Source organism: Nesoenas mayeri (assembly GCF_963082525.1).
Source record: "Nesoenas mayeri genome assembly, chromosome: 4".
NCBI classification, from domain to species: Eukaryota; Metazoa; Chordata; class Aves; order Columbiformes; family Columbidae; genus Nesoenas; species Nesoenas mayeri.
In genome coordinates this window covers 77,968,903-77,985,944 of record NC_137540.1, presented here as the reverse complement: position 1 = coordinate 77,985,944, position 17,042 = coordinate 77,968,903, and the positions used below count along the sequence as shown (strand labels likewise).

The 17,042-nt window shown below is 69.0% G+C and overlaps 2 protein-coding genes across 4 annotated transcripts; one reads left to right on the top strand and one right to left on the bottom strand.

Moving 5' to 3' along the window:
- Nucleotides 1-699: 699 nt before the first annotated feature.
- On the bottom strand, nt 700-7,826 carry HTRA2 (HtrA serine peptidase 2; the record flags this gene model as incomplete). The annotated part of the gene is made up of 8 exons (XM_080343889.1): nt 700-1,018; nt 1,281-1,376; nt 3,607-3,676; nt 4,516-4,624; nt 4,869-4,901; nt 5,145-5,339; nt 5,410-5,614; nt 7,444-7,826. The coding sequence occupies 8 exons, from the start codon at nt 7,824-7,826 to the stop codon at nt 853-855; spliced, it is 1,257 nt and encodes a 418-aa protein (XP_080200015.1). The 3' UTR covers nt 700-852.
- Nucleotides 7,827-8,070: 244 nt separating this feature from the next.
- On the top strand, nt 8,071-16,843 carry AUP1 (AUP1 lipid droplet regulating VLDL assembly factor; the record flags this gene model as incomplete). Of its 3 annotated transcripts, XM_080343969.1 has the most annotated exons (12): nt 8,071-8,193; nt 8,446-8,583; nt 8,940-9,090; nt 9,898-10,082; nt 10,162-10,234; nt 13,132-13,205; nt 13,989-14,055; nt 14,597-14,702; nt 14,968-15,108; nt 15,265-15,419; nt 15,614-15,702; nt 16,736-16,843. In XM_080343969.1, exons 1-12 carry the CDS (start codon nt 8,147-8,149, stop codon nt 16,776-16,778), a joined length of 1,269 nt encoding a protein of 422 aa, XP_080200095.1. In that variant the 5' UTR covers nt 8,071-8,146. The 3 variants fall into 3 exon arrangements, with proteins under 3 accessions (XP_080200095.1, XP_080200096.1, XP_080200097.1); XM_080343970.1 differs by lacking the exon at nt 16,736-16,843 and having other exon boundaries at nt 15,614-15,706; XM_080343971.1 differs by lacking the exon at nt 8,446-8,583 and having other exon boundaries at nt 8,087-8,193.
- Nucleotides 16,844-17,042: the final 199 nt, after the last annotated feature.

Below are 17,042 nucleotides of genomic sequence, written 5' to 3'. Positions count from 1 at the left end.
CTGCACTCCTGCCTGCAGCCCTGCCTGTACTCTGCCTGCAGCCCTGCCTGCACTCCTGCCTGCAGCCCTGCCTGTAGCCCTGCCTGCAGCCCTGCCTGTACTCTGCCTGCAGCCCTGCCTGCACTCCTGCCTGCAGCCCTGCCTGTACTCTGCCTGCACTCCTGCCTGCACTCCTGCCTGCAGCCCTGCCTGCACTCCTGCCTGCAGCCCTGCCTGTACTCTGCCTGCACTCCTGCCTGCAGCCCTGCCTGCACTCCTGCCTGCAGCCCTGCCTGCACTCCTGCTTGCAGCCCTGCCTGTACTCTGCCTGCAGCCCTGCCTGCACTCCTGGCCGGAGGGGCGCGGGGGCTCCTCCAGGACCGTGAGGAGTGCGCCGGGCCAGGCCCCTGTGCCTGCCCCTTCGCAGCTGCAGAGCGCAGGGCGGGCCCGGCGGCTGCGTGGGCGCAGTGCCGCAGCACGGGGACACGGCGCTGGCGGGACGTGGGGCTGGGGGAGGAACACGGCGCTGGGGGCAACACAAGCAGCAGCGACGCAGCGGCACGGCCCTGTCCCAGCTCGCACATCCGTCCTCCCACACGTCAGAGCCAGCGAGATGCTCTCGGCCGCCCCCAAGCCCACGGGCTCCCTTTCAGCACCGCCAGAGCTGCTGCGTGGGTGCAGACGTGGGTTCAGAGCTCAGACACGCCGTGCTGGGGTCCCTACAAAAGTGCTTTATTTGAGTTCAGGGGGAACGGTTGTACCATGAGTCCACCCCGGCGCCGGGCCAGGCCCCTCTGCCTGCCCCTTCCAGCCCCTCAGTCCGTCCCTGACCGCCGGACACGACCTGCGCCCTCGGCTCCGGCGGCAGCGCCGCTACTCCGTCACCTCGGGGACGACGCTCACCAGCAGCGTGTCGTAGCCGCGCCGCACCAGCAAGGCCAGGCTCTGCTGCGTCCGCACGGCCTCGTACACGTCCTCCGCGCGCCGCGACGGCTGCCCGTTGATCTCCAGCACCACGTCGCCCGCCTTCAGCCCTGCCCTGTGGGGACAGCGGTGACGGGAGCGCACAGCGGGCAGGGGGACGCTCGGCTCCGTCTCTCTGGCAGGAAGGACACCGGGCACCAGCACAGGCTCAAGCTGCTGCGCCGGGCAGCCCTCCTGCCGCCGCGGCACCGGGCCCGGGCAGCGCCAGCGCTGGCTCCTGCTGCAGACTGCTGCCAGCCCCGCTGCTCCGGAGCTGAACACGTCCCGCTCCGCGCAGCCGCTCCCTCGCAGCACCCCCGAGGCGCAGCAGCACTTACTGATGGGCCGGGGAGCCGATGATCACCCTGTGGATCAGCACCCCGTGCGCCACGTCGGGGAAGCTGGGGTCACGCAGCTTCAGCTCCGCCAGGATGCTGCAGGGACAGTCACCGTCAGGCAGCGCCGGGGGCGGTTGGGGCGGCAGGAACCGCCTGCAGCGCCCGGAGCACAGGCCAGCGGCAGAGCCGGGCGCCGCACCCACCGCGCTCCTGGCAGAGACCGGAGACAAAAGTCCTGACCGCGCCAGGGAGAGCGGGGGATGGCAGAGCGGCTGCCAGCGGGCGACGCACGGCCCGGCCCAGCGCCCGCGCCGGATCTCAGCGCCGGGGCCGGATCCCAGTGCCCGTGCCGGATCCCAGCGGGATGTCCCCAGAAGAGCGTTCCTGCCCCAAACACCGCGCTCCTGCCCCAAACACCGCGCTCCTGCCCCCAAACACCGCGCTCCTGCCCCCAAACACCGCGCTCCTGCCCCAAACACTGCGCTCCTGCCCCCAAACAAACTCTGCCCCAGCTCTGATGGGATGCTGAGGAGCTCACACCAAACACTGAGCTTCTCCCTCTGCCTGTGTGAGGGCCAGTTTCTGACCCTCCAAAGCAGCGTGCTCAGGCAGTGTAAGCACCGATTCCGAGCCGAGCAACCCCTTGCTGGGAGATGTTCCCAGTGCCCGGGCACAAACGGGCCCTGCAGCCAGACGGTTCCGCAGGAGCCGCTGCCCGAGCCCGCGCCGGAGCTGGACCCGCGCCCGGGAGACACGTCCCCAGTGTTCCTGCTGCTTCCCCAACAGCAGCCTGGCCGGTGAGGAGGAGGTGGGATCCCACATCCTGCGGGTTTTGCCAATTACCAGCACCATCTGCTGGGCACACGGGCGTCCTGCCGGGCACACGGACGTCTGCCGGGCACACGGACGTCTGCCGGGCACACGGACGTCTGCCGGGCACACGGACGTCCTGCCGGGCACACGGACGCCTGCCGGGCACACGGACGCCTGCCAGGCACACGGATGCCTGCCGGGCACACGGGCGTCCTGTCGGGCACACGGATGTCCTGCCGGGCACACGGACATCTGCCGGGCAGGCCAGCAGTGCCGAGGGTGCTCCTCCGCACCCCGTGGCCCAAATCCCAGGAGGCACAGAGAGCTTCTGCTCTTCCCTTGTGCCCCCGAGACTGCCCGTGGTGTCCAGAGGTGCCGCCGCGCCCAACCGGCACGCAGGAGCCTCGGAGCTGTCGCGAGGGCACAGCACAGCCCCAAAGGGCGTTTCTGCCGAGCGCGGGCACCCGCCAGCCCCGCGGCACGCGGAGCCCCAGCAGAGGGTCAAGGTCTCTGGGAAGAGCCAGAGCTGCTCCCAGGGCCGAGCGCAGGCCCCACGGCTCCAGCGCTCGCTGTGCACAGGGGCTGCGGGGGGACGCTGGGGCCAAGAGGGTGAGGAGCCTCAGACCCGCAGGAATTCACACCCCGCCGCTCGCCAGCGCCGTGCGGTGCACACGATGGCTCCGGCCTTCCTCCCGCGCCAGCGCCGTGCGGTGCACACGATGGCTCCGGCCTTCCTCCTGCACCAGCGCCGTGCAGTGCACATGATGGCTCCAGCCTTCCTCCCGTGCCAGCGCCATGCAGTGCACAGGATGGCTCCGGCCTTCCTCCCGCGCCAGCGCCGTGCGGTGCACACAATGGCTCCGGCCTTCCTCCCGCGCCAGCGCCGTGCGGTGCACACGATGGCTCCGGCCTTCCTCCCGCGCCAGCGCCGTGCGGTGCACACGATGGCTCCGGCCTTCCTCCTGCACCAGCGCCGTGCAGTGCACACGATGGCTCCAGCCTTCCTCCCGTGCCAGCGCCATGCAGTGCACACGATGGCTCCGGCCTTCCTCCCGCGCCAGCGCCGTGCGGTGCACACGATGGCTCCGGCCTTCCTCCCGCGCCGGCCGCCCCTGCCTGCCGCAAACCTGCCCCGCTCCTGCGCCGCAGCAATTCACCAGGCACCTCCTCCCACAGAGAACAACCTGCCCAGCTGCTCCATCGCAACTTTCGGTTGGCACATTCCCTATTAACTACACAACACTTCTGGCGGCTTTTCACTCACGCTGCTGTCAGGGCTCCCGACCGGGCTCCCAGTGACAAGCACAGGCTGACCTGCCCTCTGAGGGCCGGTTCAGAGACTTTTCATCTGCTTTTTATCTACAGGTTCTGCCACGGCTGCAGACACTGCCCAGCTTCTAATTCAGCCCCGACACGAGCACGAGAGGTGCGAGCGGGCGCTCCGCGGTGCACAGCACCGTCCCCAGCCCGGGCGCGCCTGGCAGGTTCGGAAGCGCCGTGCCCGCGCACGTACCTCGGCGTGAGCGTCAGCATCATCACCCCGATGTAGCGGCGCTTCGCCTCTGTGCCGCCGAACCAGGAGCCTGTCGGACAGACGGAGGGACGTCAAGTGACAGCGCTGAAACAGACGCGCGCTCCCCAAAGCCCATGCACCTCGCGGCACACGGCGGGTCACCCGAGCCCCTGCAAACAGCTTATTTGTGTTCCTTTTGCCAGGTGCAGCTTTACAGATACTGCAGACTGTTTTGTTGGTGTGAGCTGTCATTTTTTGACTGAGAACATCACTCCACGGTGTCAACATGACAACCAGTTACCAACAGTCTGCATTAAATAAACTACCACAAACACAAAGGAACAAAAAGAAGCAACGTTCCACACGACTAAATTAACTGCCTGTCCTTCACAACACAGCTGAGCCCAGGCCCTGCGTTCCATCAGCACACAGCGCCGAGCACCCCAGGCTCTGCGTCACCCTCTCCCTCGTGAGCACGGACACGCGGTTCGCTGATCTCCCGCAGCCGACGTCTAATGAACCGCAGCAATGGGCCCGAAGAACCGTTCCGCACTCACGCCTAAAGCGCGAGATCCTCGGACGCTTCATAAATCTGTATCGCAGCAGGTGCCCCCAGGCCTGTCCTCGCTGTCCTGCAGCAGGGACCCGCGGCACAGCGTCCCCCGGCAGGGACTCGCACAGCGTCCCCGCGGCAGGGACCCGCGGCACAGCGTCCCCCGGCAGGGACCCGCACAGCGTCCCCGCAGCACGGGGGCTCCACGCCGGGGGAAACCTCCTCCCCCCCACGCCCTCTCTTAGAAGGGGCCGGAGCTCAGCTGTGCCAGAGCCTTCCTCTCCCCGCTCCTCCCGCTTCCATCCTCCATCCTCCTCCTCCCTGCGCCCCGGCCCACGCAGGGGCACCCAGCTCACCCTTGCGCTGCTCCTCCTTCTGCAGGAACGCGCGCAGCCGGTCGGAGGGGATGGCAAAGGAGATGCCCGACGTCACCTTCATGGTGTTGACCCCGATCACTTCACCGTCCTGCGGTGAAAGGCGCCGCGCTACCGCCTGCGCCGGGCGGAGGGGGAACCGCCGCCCCTGCTCCAACCCCGCGGCTGAACCATAGACCCCCAGGCAGGGCCCCCCGCCAGAGCCCCGACAGCTCAGGGTCCCCAGAGCAGACACTGCACAGGCCCCCGCGCTCCCCCGCAGCTGCCCTGCGGCACTGACGGGCGCTCCCGCCGAGGGCACCCTGGCCCTGGCTGGGGAGGGGCACGGGACTCACCAGGTTGACGAGGGGGCCCCCGGAGTTCCCAAACTGTAGCGGGGAGAGAGCAGTGAACAGGCTGTGAGAGCCACATCGCGGCACAGCCGGAGCCGCGCGGGGACCGAGCCCGGAGAACGGGCCGGGAAACGCAGCCAGCGCCGGGGAGAGCGGCCCCATCCCCATCTCCCCGCGCCCCACGCCCAGCCGCCTCCCCCACCTCACAGCACCGCGGCCCTTCCCCAGCTGCCCCTCCCCACCCGCCGGGCCGAGGGGCCGCCCGCGGGCCGCGCTCACGTCGATGGCGGCGTCGGTCTGGATGTACTCCATGTCGGAGGCGGCCAGGCCCAGCTCCCGGCTGCCGCGCTGGGCCGAGCTGACGATGCCGGAGGTGATGGTGTTCTGCAGGGCGAAGGGGCTGCCCATGGCCACCACGAACTCGCCCTGCCGCACCTCGCAGGAGCGCCCGAGGGGCAGCGTGGGCAGCGGGCGCTGCGAGGGAGCAGGGCGGTGAGCGCACGGCGCGGAGCGCGGGGAGCGCCCCCCCAGCCCCGGCGCGGACCTTCGCCTTGATCTTGATGGTGGCGATGTCCGCGACCTGGTCCACGTCCTGCACCACGGCGTCGTACTGCTCGCCGCTGGCCAGCTTCACCCGCACGCGCCGCCGGTTCGCCACCACGTGCGCGTTGGTCACGATGAGCCCGTCCGGAGACACCAAGAAGCCCGAGCCGTTGGAGATGGGCACGTCACGGCCCGAAAAGGGATGTCTGCAAGGGGGGCACGTGTCAGGGAGGGGCGGCGGGGACCCTGAGGGGCGGGCAGGGCCCGGGCGCACGGGGCGGCCGGGACAGCGCGGGTGTCTGCAGCAGCACCACGGGGAGGCTCCTCCGCTGCTCTCGAGTCAGCGTGGAGCCCGCAGGAAGGTGCGCAGCCCGCGCACAGTGCGCACGCTGGGTCCCCGGGGACGGGGGCGCAGGAGCAGGGCGGAGGGGCAGAGCGCCGAGACCTGCGGACACACCGCCTGGCTGCACCGCGGCGACGGGCGCGGCTGGGACAGCCGGGGGGACGCTCGGAGCCACAGGGCCTGGTCCCCACAGGGCACATCAGGCACCCCGGTCTCTGCAGGACGGCCTGGTGCTGAGCGGGGCACAGGACACCGTGTCCCCAGGCAGAGCCCACAGGAACGCAGCGTCACGCAGAGGAGGGTCACGGGAGGGGACGCTGAAGACAACGGGACACGCACAATCCGCGGCACCGGACAGGATTCACACACGGGGGCGGCCGATGTCCCTGCGCAGGTGTCACAGCAGGGAAGGGGCTCCTGGTGACTGGAACTGGGCAAACGTTACACCAGCCTGCGGGCATCTGCGGCCGCGGGGACACCTGGGGCCACGGGGGACACCTGGCAGCCATGGGGGACACCTGGGGCCATAGGGGACACCTGGGGCCATAGGGGACACCTGCGGCCGTGGGGGACACCTGCGGCCGTGGGGGACACCTGCAGCCATGGCGGACACCTGCGGCCATGGGGGACACCTGGGGCCACAGGGGACACCTGCAGCCATGGGGGACACCTGGGGCCATAGGGGACACCTGGGGCCATAGGGGACACCTGGCAGCCCGGCAGGGGAACCGGCAGGACCAGCAGGGTGCCAGTCCAGCTGGTGTTCAGCTACTGACAACGTGTCCCGGGGCGGAGGAAGTGGCAGCACTGACGGCTGCGCTCCGGGCCCGGGACAGACCGGGACAGCCCAGGACAACCTGGCACAGCCCGGGACAGCCCGGGACAGCCCGGGGCAGCCCGGGACAGCCCGGCACAGCTCGGCACAGCCCAGGACAGCCCGACACAGCCCGGCACAGCCCAGGACAGCCCGGCACAGCCCGGCACAGCTCGGCACAGCCCGGCACAGCCCGGCACAGCCCGGGACAGCCCGGCACAGCTCGGCACAGCCCGGGACAGCCCGACACAGCCCGGCACAGCCCAGGACAGCCCGGCACAGCCCGGCACAGCCCGGCACAGCCCGGGACAGCCCGGCACAGCTCGGCACAGCCCGGGACAGCCCGGCACAGCCCGGCACAGCTCGGCACAGCTCGGCACAGCCCGGGACAGCCCGGCACAGCCCGGCACAGCCCGGGACAGCCCGGCACAGCCCGGCACAGCCCGGCACAGCTCGGCACAGCTCGGCACAGCCCGGGACAGCCCGGCACAGCCCGGCACAGCCCGGGACAGCCCGGCACAGCCCGGCACAGCCCGGGACAGCCCGGCACAGCCCGGCACAGCTCGGCACAGCCCGGGACAGCCCGGGACAGCCCGGCACAGCCCGGGACAGCCCGGCACAGCCCGGCACAGCCCGGCACAGCCCGGGACAGCCCGGGACAGCCCGGCACAGCCCGGGACAGCCCGGCACAGCCCGGCACAACTCGGCACAGCCCGGCACAGCGCCCGGCGCCAGGCTGGACACCCGGGGCGCGGGAGGGACCTGCGGCCGGACCCGGGGCGGCTGTGCCCGAGCGGCGCGGGGTCCAGGCCCTTCCCAGCGGGGCCGCACGGGCCGAGCGGAGCCGCCCGCCGGGCCGCGGCCGCCGCTGCCGGTACCTGCCCACGATCTCCACGTAGACCAGCGCCGGCGCCGTCTTCTCCACCACGTCGGCGATGAAGTTGAAGGCGGCGCGGGGCGAGGAGGGCGGCGGGGCGGGCACGGCGGCGCGCAGGGCGGGCAGCGGGGACCGCCGGGCCTCGCTCCCCCGGAACCACAGCAGCGCCAGCGCCGCCGCCCCGGCGCCCAGCGCCGCCGCCAGCGCCCGGGCCCCGGCGGAGGGGGGGGGCGGCGGGGGCGGCGGGGGCGGCGCTGAGGCCCCGGCGGAGGGAGCCGGAGGAGCCGAGGGAGCCGGCGGCGCTAGGACCGCGGGGGCCCCGCCCAGCGCCCGGCACCAGCGCCCCGCGCGCGGGACCCGCGCTCCACCCGCCAGCGCCGCCATGCTGCTCCGGCGCGGGGCACGCTGGGAGCCGCGTCCCGCCGGGGGGCGTGTCCGCGCCGCGGGGCACGCCGGGAGCCGCAGCGCAGCGGGCAGCGGGGCAGGGCGGGCGGCGGGGCGGGGCGGGCGGCGTGCGCGGCGGCAGCGGCTCAGCGGGATCGCCGGGCCCGCCGGCCCCGCCCCGCTGCCGGGGGCCCGCGGGCAGAGGGCGGGAGCGGGGGCCGCGGTGCACGCCGGGAAGGCGCTCCCAGGCTGCCCCGCGCGGGCGGGCGCGCGGCCGCGGGAAGATGGCGGCGGGCGCGGGGCGGCGCTGAGCGGCGGCGATGGAGCCCGCGGGCCCGGGCCCCGAGCGGCTCTTCGACTCGCACCGGTGAGCGCCGGGGCCTCCGCCGCCCGTGCCGGGGACGCCCGCGGGGGCTGCGGGGTGTCCCGGGGAGGCGCCGGGGCCCGCGGAGGGGGGCTCGTCCCGCAGGCCTGGGGCAGTCGCGGTGTCCGCGGGGCCGGGGCCGCCCGCGGTGTGTCCGGGACGGGCCGGTGTCCCGCCGGGCCCCGGGGGCAGCCCGGGCTCCGGCCGGCCCGTTCGCCGCGGCCCGCTCAGGCCGCTCTGCTCCTCGGCCCGCAGGTTCCCGACCGACGGGTTCGTGCTGCTGGCCCTGCTGCTGTACGCGCCCGTGGGGCTGTGCCTGCTCGTCCTGCGCCTCTTCATCGGCGCCCACGTCTTCCTGGTCAGCTGCACCCTGCCCGACAGCGTCCTGCGCCGGTGCGTGAGCGGGACCGGGCCCGCGCCCCGGCGCTCCGCCCTCGGGCTCCTTGCCGGCCCGGGGACGGGTTCCTGCCGAGCCCGGCGCCGGTCGTTGCGTCCTGAGCGCCCGGGGGCCGGTCTGGGGCACTGCGGTCAGCTGGGCGTCCCGCTCAGAAACCCGCGTGCCGCTGCCGCCCGCGTTCCGTGCTGCAGCTCCGGCTCTGCGCGTCCCCGGCCGCAGCCCACGGCCCTGTCCCGCACCTGCCGCGTCCTTCCCCCCCCCCGCAGGTCGCGGGAGCTCCCGGGTCTGTGTTCCGGGGTGAACGCCAGCGACGGCTCAGGCTGCGGGCTGAGATCACCGCCCTGCCCCGCAGGTTTATCGTGCGCGTGATGTGCTCGGTGCTGGGCTTGTTTGTGCGGCAAAGCGACCCCCGTCTTCGCGACGCCAGCGCGCGTGTGTACATCGCCAACCACGTCACGCAGTTCGATCACAACGTCATCAACCTTCTGACCTCGTGTAACACGGTGGGTGACGCGGGGCCCGCGGCAGCTCTGCCGGCAGCTCTCCAGACGCAGCTCCTCAGAGCGGGCGCTGCCGGATTCTTCGGGTCTTATTTGTTAACCCAGGATTGCACAAGCCTTGACTTTTTCTGTGGTTCAGTGCTGCATTCTTGGGCTCTGCATGAGAGAGCGAAACAGGGCGGGGAGGGACAGGGAGCGTTACCATGGCTATTGGCGTTATGGGAAAAGAGCGGGCAGACCCTGGAGCTGTGTCAGAGCAGGTTTGCTGCGGGGTTTTCCTGCAGCACCGGGGGCTGCGGCCGCGGGGGGACGGCGGCCACGGGGGGACGGCGGCTGTGCAGGAACAGCGGCTGTGCAGGAACAGCAGCCGCGGGGGGACGGCGGCCACGGGGACACGGCGGCTGTGGGGGACCGGCGGGGTTTGGGTTGTGCTGCTGGGCTGGTGGTTGTGCAACGTGCCCTGTGGTCTTGTGAAATCCCTCCTGTGGGGCTCCTGAGGCAGCAGGCTCTGAACATGCCTGGGCGCGAGGGGGCTGGTCCGCATCCTGCGCAGCACATTTGCTCCTCGTGGGGAGAAAAGCCTCTCTTGGCAGAGGCGTGTCCTCCGCCCGGCTCGTCAAGAGCCCTGAGGGAGAACGTGGGGAAATGTGGGTGTCCCAGGGCACTGGGGTTTGATTTCTCTGGCAGACAGAATCAGAATCAGTCTGGACTGAAGACTGGGCGCTGAACCTTGGGGAACTGGGGCCAGAGCAGCTGCCGAGGCCCCGGAAGGGAACGGGGTGCGCTCCTGCCTGACTGTTCTCCCCGCAGCCCGCGCTGAACGCTGCCCCCGGCTTCCTCTGCTGGTCGCGGGGGTTCCTGGAGCTGGGAGCCGGCAGCCGAGCGGAGCTGGTGCATTCCCTGAAGGCGTATTCGTCCCACGGAGCCAACCCCCCGCTGCTGCTCTTCCCCGAGGAGGCGGCCACCAACGGCCGGGCTGGCCTGCTGCGCTTCAGGTACGGGAGCGGGTGCCGTGGGGCCGTGCTCGCGTGGCGCTGGCGCTGGGGTCCCTCACGGCTGAACTCTCACTTTCAGCTCCTGGCCATTCTCCCTGGCAGATGTGGTGCAGCCCGTGGCGCTGCATGTCCAGAGGCCCTTGGTCACCGTGGTGAGTCGGGGCTCAGGGCGGGGGTCCCTGGGCACGTGCGCTGTGGGGGTCCCTGGGCACGTGCGCTGTGGGGGTCCCTGGGCACGTGCGCTGTGGGGGTCCCTGGGCATGTGCGCTGTGGTGGTCCCTGGGCACGTGCGCTGTGGGGGCTCCTGGGCATGTGCGCTGTGGGGGCTCCTGGGCACGTGCGCTGTGGGGCTCTGGCTGTGCCTGCAGTTCTGCTGCTGCCGTGGTGGCTCAGCCTGCCCTCGCGTCCAGGCTGCTCTTTAGTGCCGTTCCCAGGGACCTTCTGCTGGTCCAGATGTTTTAGTTTCTCAGGCAGTTTGGTAGGTGTTTTAGCGACTTGGCTGTCTAGCGGTGCCGTCTGGCTCCCGTGTCTGCGGTATCTCTGTCTCATCTCGGTGAGCTCCCCCCGTTTAAGGTGCTCCAGCAGCGGGTGCAGCCGCGCCGGTGACCGGCCGGGTGCCAGCGGTCACGCGGGGTCTGGAACTCCAAATGCAGACACGTAACGTGATGCAACGTTAGTTTTGGAGAAGTGGCAAAGTTCACGAGCACGATGCTGGTGCTGCTAAATAGATTGCAATAGAACTCTCCTCAGCTTATTTACAGAGTGAGATTTTGTCAAATTTCTTATTTCTTGATATGATTTGTGGATCTACTTGATTGCATTTTATGTTTGTCTGACGTTTTGGTTGGTCTCCTGTCCATCTCTTCAGGACAGTAGTGCACAGTGGGCGGATCTAGAGCCCCTACCAGCAGGTCACAAGCGTCGCTGCCGGCACTAACACACCAGCGCGGCTGTGCTGGGGGTGCGTTCCGTGCCGGCGCTGCTCAGCGCTGACACCGGGGCTGCGGGTGACAATGCTGAGGTCTCTGCTGGGAAAGTTCGTGTTGTTGACTATGAATCGGCTGGATTATCGATTGTGACCCAGGGAACAGCCGTTACTTGTAGGTGTAACGTGGTCTGTGGGTGCGTAACGAGGAGCATCTGTCGGGGTGTGAGCTGGTGCGCGCCGGGGTGGAAAGCGCTGCGGCGCGGCGGCGGCTCCGCTCACCCGCGGCTCCGGGGCAGCAGCAGAGCTCAGCGCAGGGCCAGCGCGGTGCAGAATGCCGAGCAGCGCCTCAAGGCACTCGGCTTAATCAGCGAATCGGACAAGCGGCAGAGAGGTTGCTGCGGCAGCTGCTTGGTGCTGGAGACGAGGCTGAGGAGTGGGGAGTCCTTGCGTTTTTCTGACACAGCAGCAGTCTGCAGGTGCGGGACTGCGTGTCAGGACTGCGTGTCAGGACTGCGTGCGTTCAGGTTTTGGTTAAGACACCGTTGTCCAACAGTGAGGATGCTTTACGTTTTTGAATGACGACCCCAGAGGAGTGGCAGAGCTGTCCCGTTCTGGACTGTTTGTTACAAATTTATTGTATTTTTATAGTTTTGGCTCCTCTGAGCAGTTCTGTGAGATGGAACAGGGTGTATATTTGTCTGTGCATCCTTCATGAATGTCAGGGAGAGCAGCGAGCACACAACTGCAGAGCTCTATGGTCATGGGTTTGGTCACTTGTTGGCTCAGGTTTTCCGCTCCCGGTGCTGAACGAGACATTTTGCACCTGGAGCCCACGGGCTCAGCGAGTCCTGGTGGGTTTGTCCTGTAGCTGTGAATCAGCAGCAACATCCAGGGGCTGAAGCTGGGATACTTGCAGTGGCTCAGTCAGCACTTTACCCCAAGCTTCCCTGGACACTTACGTGATGTTTATCAGACACGGAGCAAACCGCCAAATTGGGGTTTAAGGCTGAATTTTCTCCGGCTCCAATTGGCTGGACCCTCAGCGGAGGCGGCTGCTCTGAGGCGTGGGGCAGCGGGACTCGGGTCTGGCTGCTGACATTACCGTAGGGCCGGATCTGTTTATCCGGCAGATGAGGTTTCTTTATGCTGCCCGCGGTCCCTGTGGCCGCCGGGCTGTTCTCGCATCCGGCAGCCCTTCCGCTCTGTGGCACAAACCTGCCTGGGGGCCGCACGAGCAGCGCCGGGAGCAGCGCCGGGAGCTGCGCCGGGAGCAGCGCTGGGAGCAGCGCTGGGAGCTGTGCCGGGAGCTGCGGGCCCGGAGGTGCTCTCGCTGCCTTGTGGCTGCGCGGTCGCTGCGGGATAGAAGCCGGCGGCGGAAATCCCGGGAACGCCTCCATTCAGTGGCAAGTTCTTGAGAATTGTTGGAAAGCGTAGATGTGGGAACCTCTGGAGATGTCTTCAGCCTTCTGCTCGTGGTCAGACTGGACCCCAGGACGGTCCATCCGCTCGGGGCGGTGTCTGCGGAGGATGGAGAGCCCGTCGCCATGGAGCTCTGCTGAGGGAAAAGGGTATCTAATAGTTTTTAGAAATAAGAAGAAAGCAATGAACTCCAGCTTGCCTTTAGCGAATTGTCTTCGAAGAGAAGAGTAGTTTGAGACTTCACAGTTGCAGCCTGTTTGGAAATGGAGAGAGAAAGTGTACGGGAGCTGAGACATCAGGTGGGCTGTTCCCATCAGAACAAGGGAGGATTGTTCATGATTCTAAGGAAGCATTAGTAGGTCTGAAGACATTTTTGCTCCCTTCCAAAGGCACAGTCTGGTAGAGAATGTGGGCATATTGAGGGAGATTCTGGCTGTCCTGGTGGGAGGAGCAGAGGGCTCGGGGCAGGGAAGGCTGTGACTTGCACCCTGCCAGGCGCAGACCAGCAGAGGTGCAGCCGTCCTGCGTGTCCCTTGCTGTGCGCTGTGCTTGTGTTCCTGTCGGGTTTGTGTTCCCCCGTGTCTCTGTGCCCGTGCGGCTGCTGCTGCCGAGGCTGAGCCATGTTCTGCCGCCTCCCGCTGGAGACCCGGCCAGCCCGTCCCTTGCGCTGTCACTGTTCCCTCACTGTGCTCTCCTCCGCAGAGCGTCGCTGACTCCTCCTGGATCACAGAGCTGCTCTGGACCTTCTTTGCTCCCTTCACAGTTTATCAAGTAAGGTACTACCTGTCTTTCTCTCATTTGGGGCAGGGTTCAGGGTGGGCAGAGCACCTGTGTTTGCTGTTACAATAAGAGATATTTGGTGAGCGCTGATGCGCACCCCCGGTGTGGTGTCTCAGCGTGGCTGTGCTCAGCGTGGCTTGTCCATGCAAGGTCCAGCTCCTGGACCAGCTTCTGAAGCGGGGGGCTCCTGGCTCCTGCGTTCTGTTGGTGAAGGAGAGGAGTCTCCCAGGGCTTTCGTGTCGGGTTTGCTGGGTGTATTTTTGAGGCAGCTGCCCTGCTGCAGTTCAGCCCAGGGCCGCGGGTCCCGGGGGCAGTTCCCTGCAGCAGCTCTGTCCGTGCGTCCGGCCCTGCCCTGCGGAGGTGGCTCAAGCACCGGCCGGACCCACCTGAGCCCGAGTGCCGGGGCAGCGCTGGGGCAGCGCTGGGGCTCGGAGCCACACTGCGAGGTCGGGCTGTTTCTGTAAAGGAAATTCGTGCGTAGCCTGCCCCAGCCGCATCTGCTCGAGTCCTGCTGGTCTGTTTTCTGCTTTCATGTAAACAGCAGCATCTCCTCATTTGGGGCCTTTCTGGGAACTTCCTTTGGGAGACACTTTGCACGTTACGCCTGAGTGCCAATATTCAGGCAGCCAGTTGTGTCTCTGGGCCGTGCGCTGCCCTGGCGCTGGGGCTCGCCCCTCGTGGGTGAGCAGGGCGGGCTGGGGGCCGCACGATGCAGTGACCCCGCGGGGCGGGTCCCAGCAGCCCCCGGTGCTGCCAGCCCCGCTGCTGTCCCCATTCAGGTGGCTGCCGTCTGTCCCCAGACGAGCTGAAGAGCCGAGCGAGGACTTTGCGCTCCGAGTTCAGGAGGTAGGAGAACGGGGTGGGTGGGGCTCAGGACTGCTGCCATTTGGGATGGTCCCGGAGAGCGGGGAGCAGGAGTTGCCAAGGGCGTTGCTGGACGGGTGTATCTATATGATGGGAACTCTGGCCCCTATTTATTGCCCCTTGTTTTTTCCATGGCCTGTTTGTGACCCCCCCATTTATCCTCCTGCCTGTTACCAGGGCTCTCCTTCCCCATCCAGTCCAAACCTCTCACTCCCTGTTCATAACACCACAAATCAAATAAAGCAATTGTTTCTCCACCTTTCCCTCATGTGCTGGCACTTCATAGCTCCTGTACCAAAGATCTCGTATCTCCCTGTCAGCCTGTTTTGGCAGGATGCTCTTGCCTACCCTGGTCCTTCATGTGCTCAAGGCAACACTGAAATGCACCACTGAGGCCCTGCAGAAATCAGTTCCCCGTGCGCTTGCCCTCGCCATGGCGCCACGCAGGCCTGTACCGCTGACACCCCGGGCCGGGCCACGCGTCCCGCGTGTCCTGTACATGTGGTTCTTTGCGTTTCTGCAGCTCCTGGCCGTGGAGCTGGGTGTGGTATCCACACGGCTCACCGCAGCAGACAAAGCTGAACACATGAAGAGGCTGAGACACACGTCGCTGCTCTCCTTCGGCCCTGGTAGGTCCCTGGGGGGTGTCCTGGCTGCGGAACTGTTGCTTGGGCTTCGTCACGCGGGCGCGGGGGAGAGGAGCAGCACTTTCGGTCTCCTGGGGAGCAGGGGCTGCCCGTGTGCTCTAGGCTGGCGCTGCGAGTGCAGGCACGTTGGTCCCGCGCGGGATGTCTGGCTTTGTCACACCAGTTCATCCTGCAGAAGCGCAGCTGCTGCAGCTCGGGGGCCGCACGCCTCCGAGCGGCCCCTGTGCCCACCGCTCTGCCCTTGCAGGCTCCAGCCAGCCCCTGGCAGCCCGGCCCCGGGTCCCCTCCGGCCTTGGCACTGCCGAGGACGTGCGGATCGCGGCGATGGCACAGCGGGTGAAGGAGGTGCTGCCCCACGTGCCCCTGGAGGTCATCAGGACAGACCTGGGTAAGCGACGCTGGGGTGCGAGCAGGGACGCGGCATCACCGTCCCTGCCAGGTCTGTGACGCCTGAAGCAGAAACCGTGTCCTGCTGCGCAGGAGCAGCGAGGCTGTGGGTGTCCCAGCAGCAGCTCCCTCTCTGACCGATCCCCTTGCCCTGCAGCCCGCACCAGCTGTGTGGACACCACCATCGCCAACCTGCTGGAGGGCAGCGTGCCGTTCTGCCCCGAGCGCGGGGCGGACAGCGCTGACCCGCCCGCCCCCGCCCCGCCCGCAGCCGCGGCTGGCACCCAGGGCTCCGCGGCAGCACCTGCCAAGGTACGTCTGGGGGGCGGTACCTCTGCTCTGGTGGCCGCGGCCGGAGCACCGCGGCCTGTGCGCGGGACTGGCCATGGTGTCGGGGAATGAGCATTTTAACCTGGAGACCAAGTTGCCAGCGGGGCCCTTACGGCGCCGCCGCCGCGGTCCCCCGGCTGCGCGTCTCCTGACGGCTGTCGCGCTTTCCGTTCCAGCCAGCCCCAAAGCAGTTCGCGAAGTCCCCGGTGGAGCGGCACCTGTCCCTGCAGGAGCGGAAGCGAGCGCTGTATGACTACGCCAGGAGGTGAGCCCAGTGCGTGCCGCGCCGGGTCAGCCCCGCGCCGCCCCCTGCCCTCCCGGCCCTCCGCTCCGCGGGGCAGGCGGACGTGTGTCTGTCCGTCCGTCTCCTCGGGGCAGCGCTCTGGCTCCCGAGCTGCCGCGGGGCTCGTGGTGCTGGGCCGAGCTGGGACGGGCGCTGCTTGCCGGGAGCAGGCTTGGCGAAACGCCGCGCGTGGTTCTCTGGCGCGGGGTCTGACTGATGGAGCCCGGGGGCGTCTGCCGGTTTATTTGAGGTGGTTCCGGTGCCCTGGAGCGCTCGATTTACAGCCGCGGTTTGGCCGCAGGGGCAGCGCGACGGGCCCCGGGGCAGGCGGGGTCACAGGGCGTGGGGACCGCGGGCGGTTTGGTGCGTCCGGCCCCGCTGTCCGCGGCCTGTTGGGAAAAGACACAGGAAATTCCACGGGAGTTTGGTGGGCAGAGCAGCGCGTGGGGCGAGCGGGGACGGCAGAGCCGGGACAGGGCAGAGCCGGGACAGGGCAGAGCGGGGACGGCAGAGCCGGGACAGGGCAGAGCCGGGACAGGGCAGAGCCGGGACAGGGCAGAGCGGGGACGGCAGAGCCGGGACAGGGCAGAGCGGGGATGGCAGAGCCGGGATGGCAGAGCGGGGATGGCAGAGCCGGGACAGGGCAGAGCAGGGATGGCAGAGCGGGGATGGCAGAGCGGGGACGGCAGAGCGGGGCCGGGGCAGAGCCGGGACAGGGCAGAGCAGGGATGGCAGAGCGGGGACGGCAGAGCGGGGCCGGGGCAGAGCCGGGCCGGGGCAGAGCGGGGCCGGGGCGGCTGTTTCCGAGGGAACCGGGTGTCCCGGGGCCGCCGGGGGCTCCAGCCGCACACCGGTGCTGGTCCCGGACGCGCTGTGTCCCGGTGCTGGTTCCGGTCCCGGCCGCACTGTATCTCGGTGCCGGTACCGGTCCCGGCTGCGCTGTATCCCGGTTCCGGTCCCGGCCGCGCCGTGTCCCGGTTCCGGTTCCGGTCCCTGACGCGCTCTCTCCCCGCAGCCGGTTCGCCCAGAAGCTCCGTGCGGCGCGCGGCGGCCCCTGAGGCGCGGCGGGGGCACCGGAAGCGCCCGAGCCCTGCGCGGCCGGGCGCGCGCCCCCTGGCGGCGGAAATAAACGGCGGCAGCGTCTGGCGCGGCTCGGCTCTGCAAGGGGGCGGGGGCGGGGCCGCCGGGGCGGGGGCGGGGCCGCCGGGGCGGGGCCGGCAGGGCGGGGGGCGGGGCCGCCGGCGGGGCGGGGCCGGCCCGTCTCCGTGCGAAGCCGCACGCGTCGCGGCTGCCGCCCGATCGCGCGCCGCACGTAGGCGCCG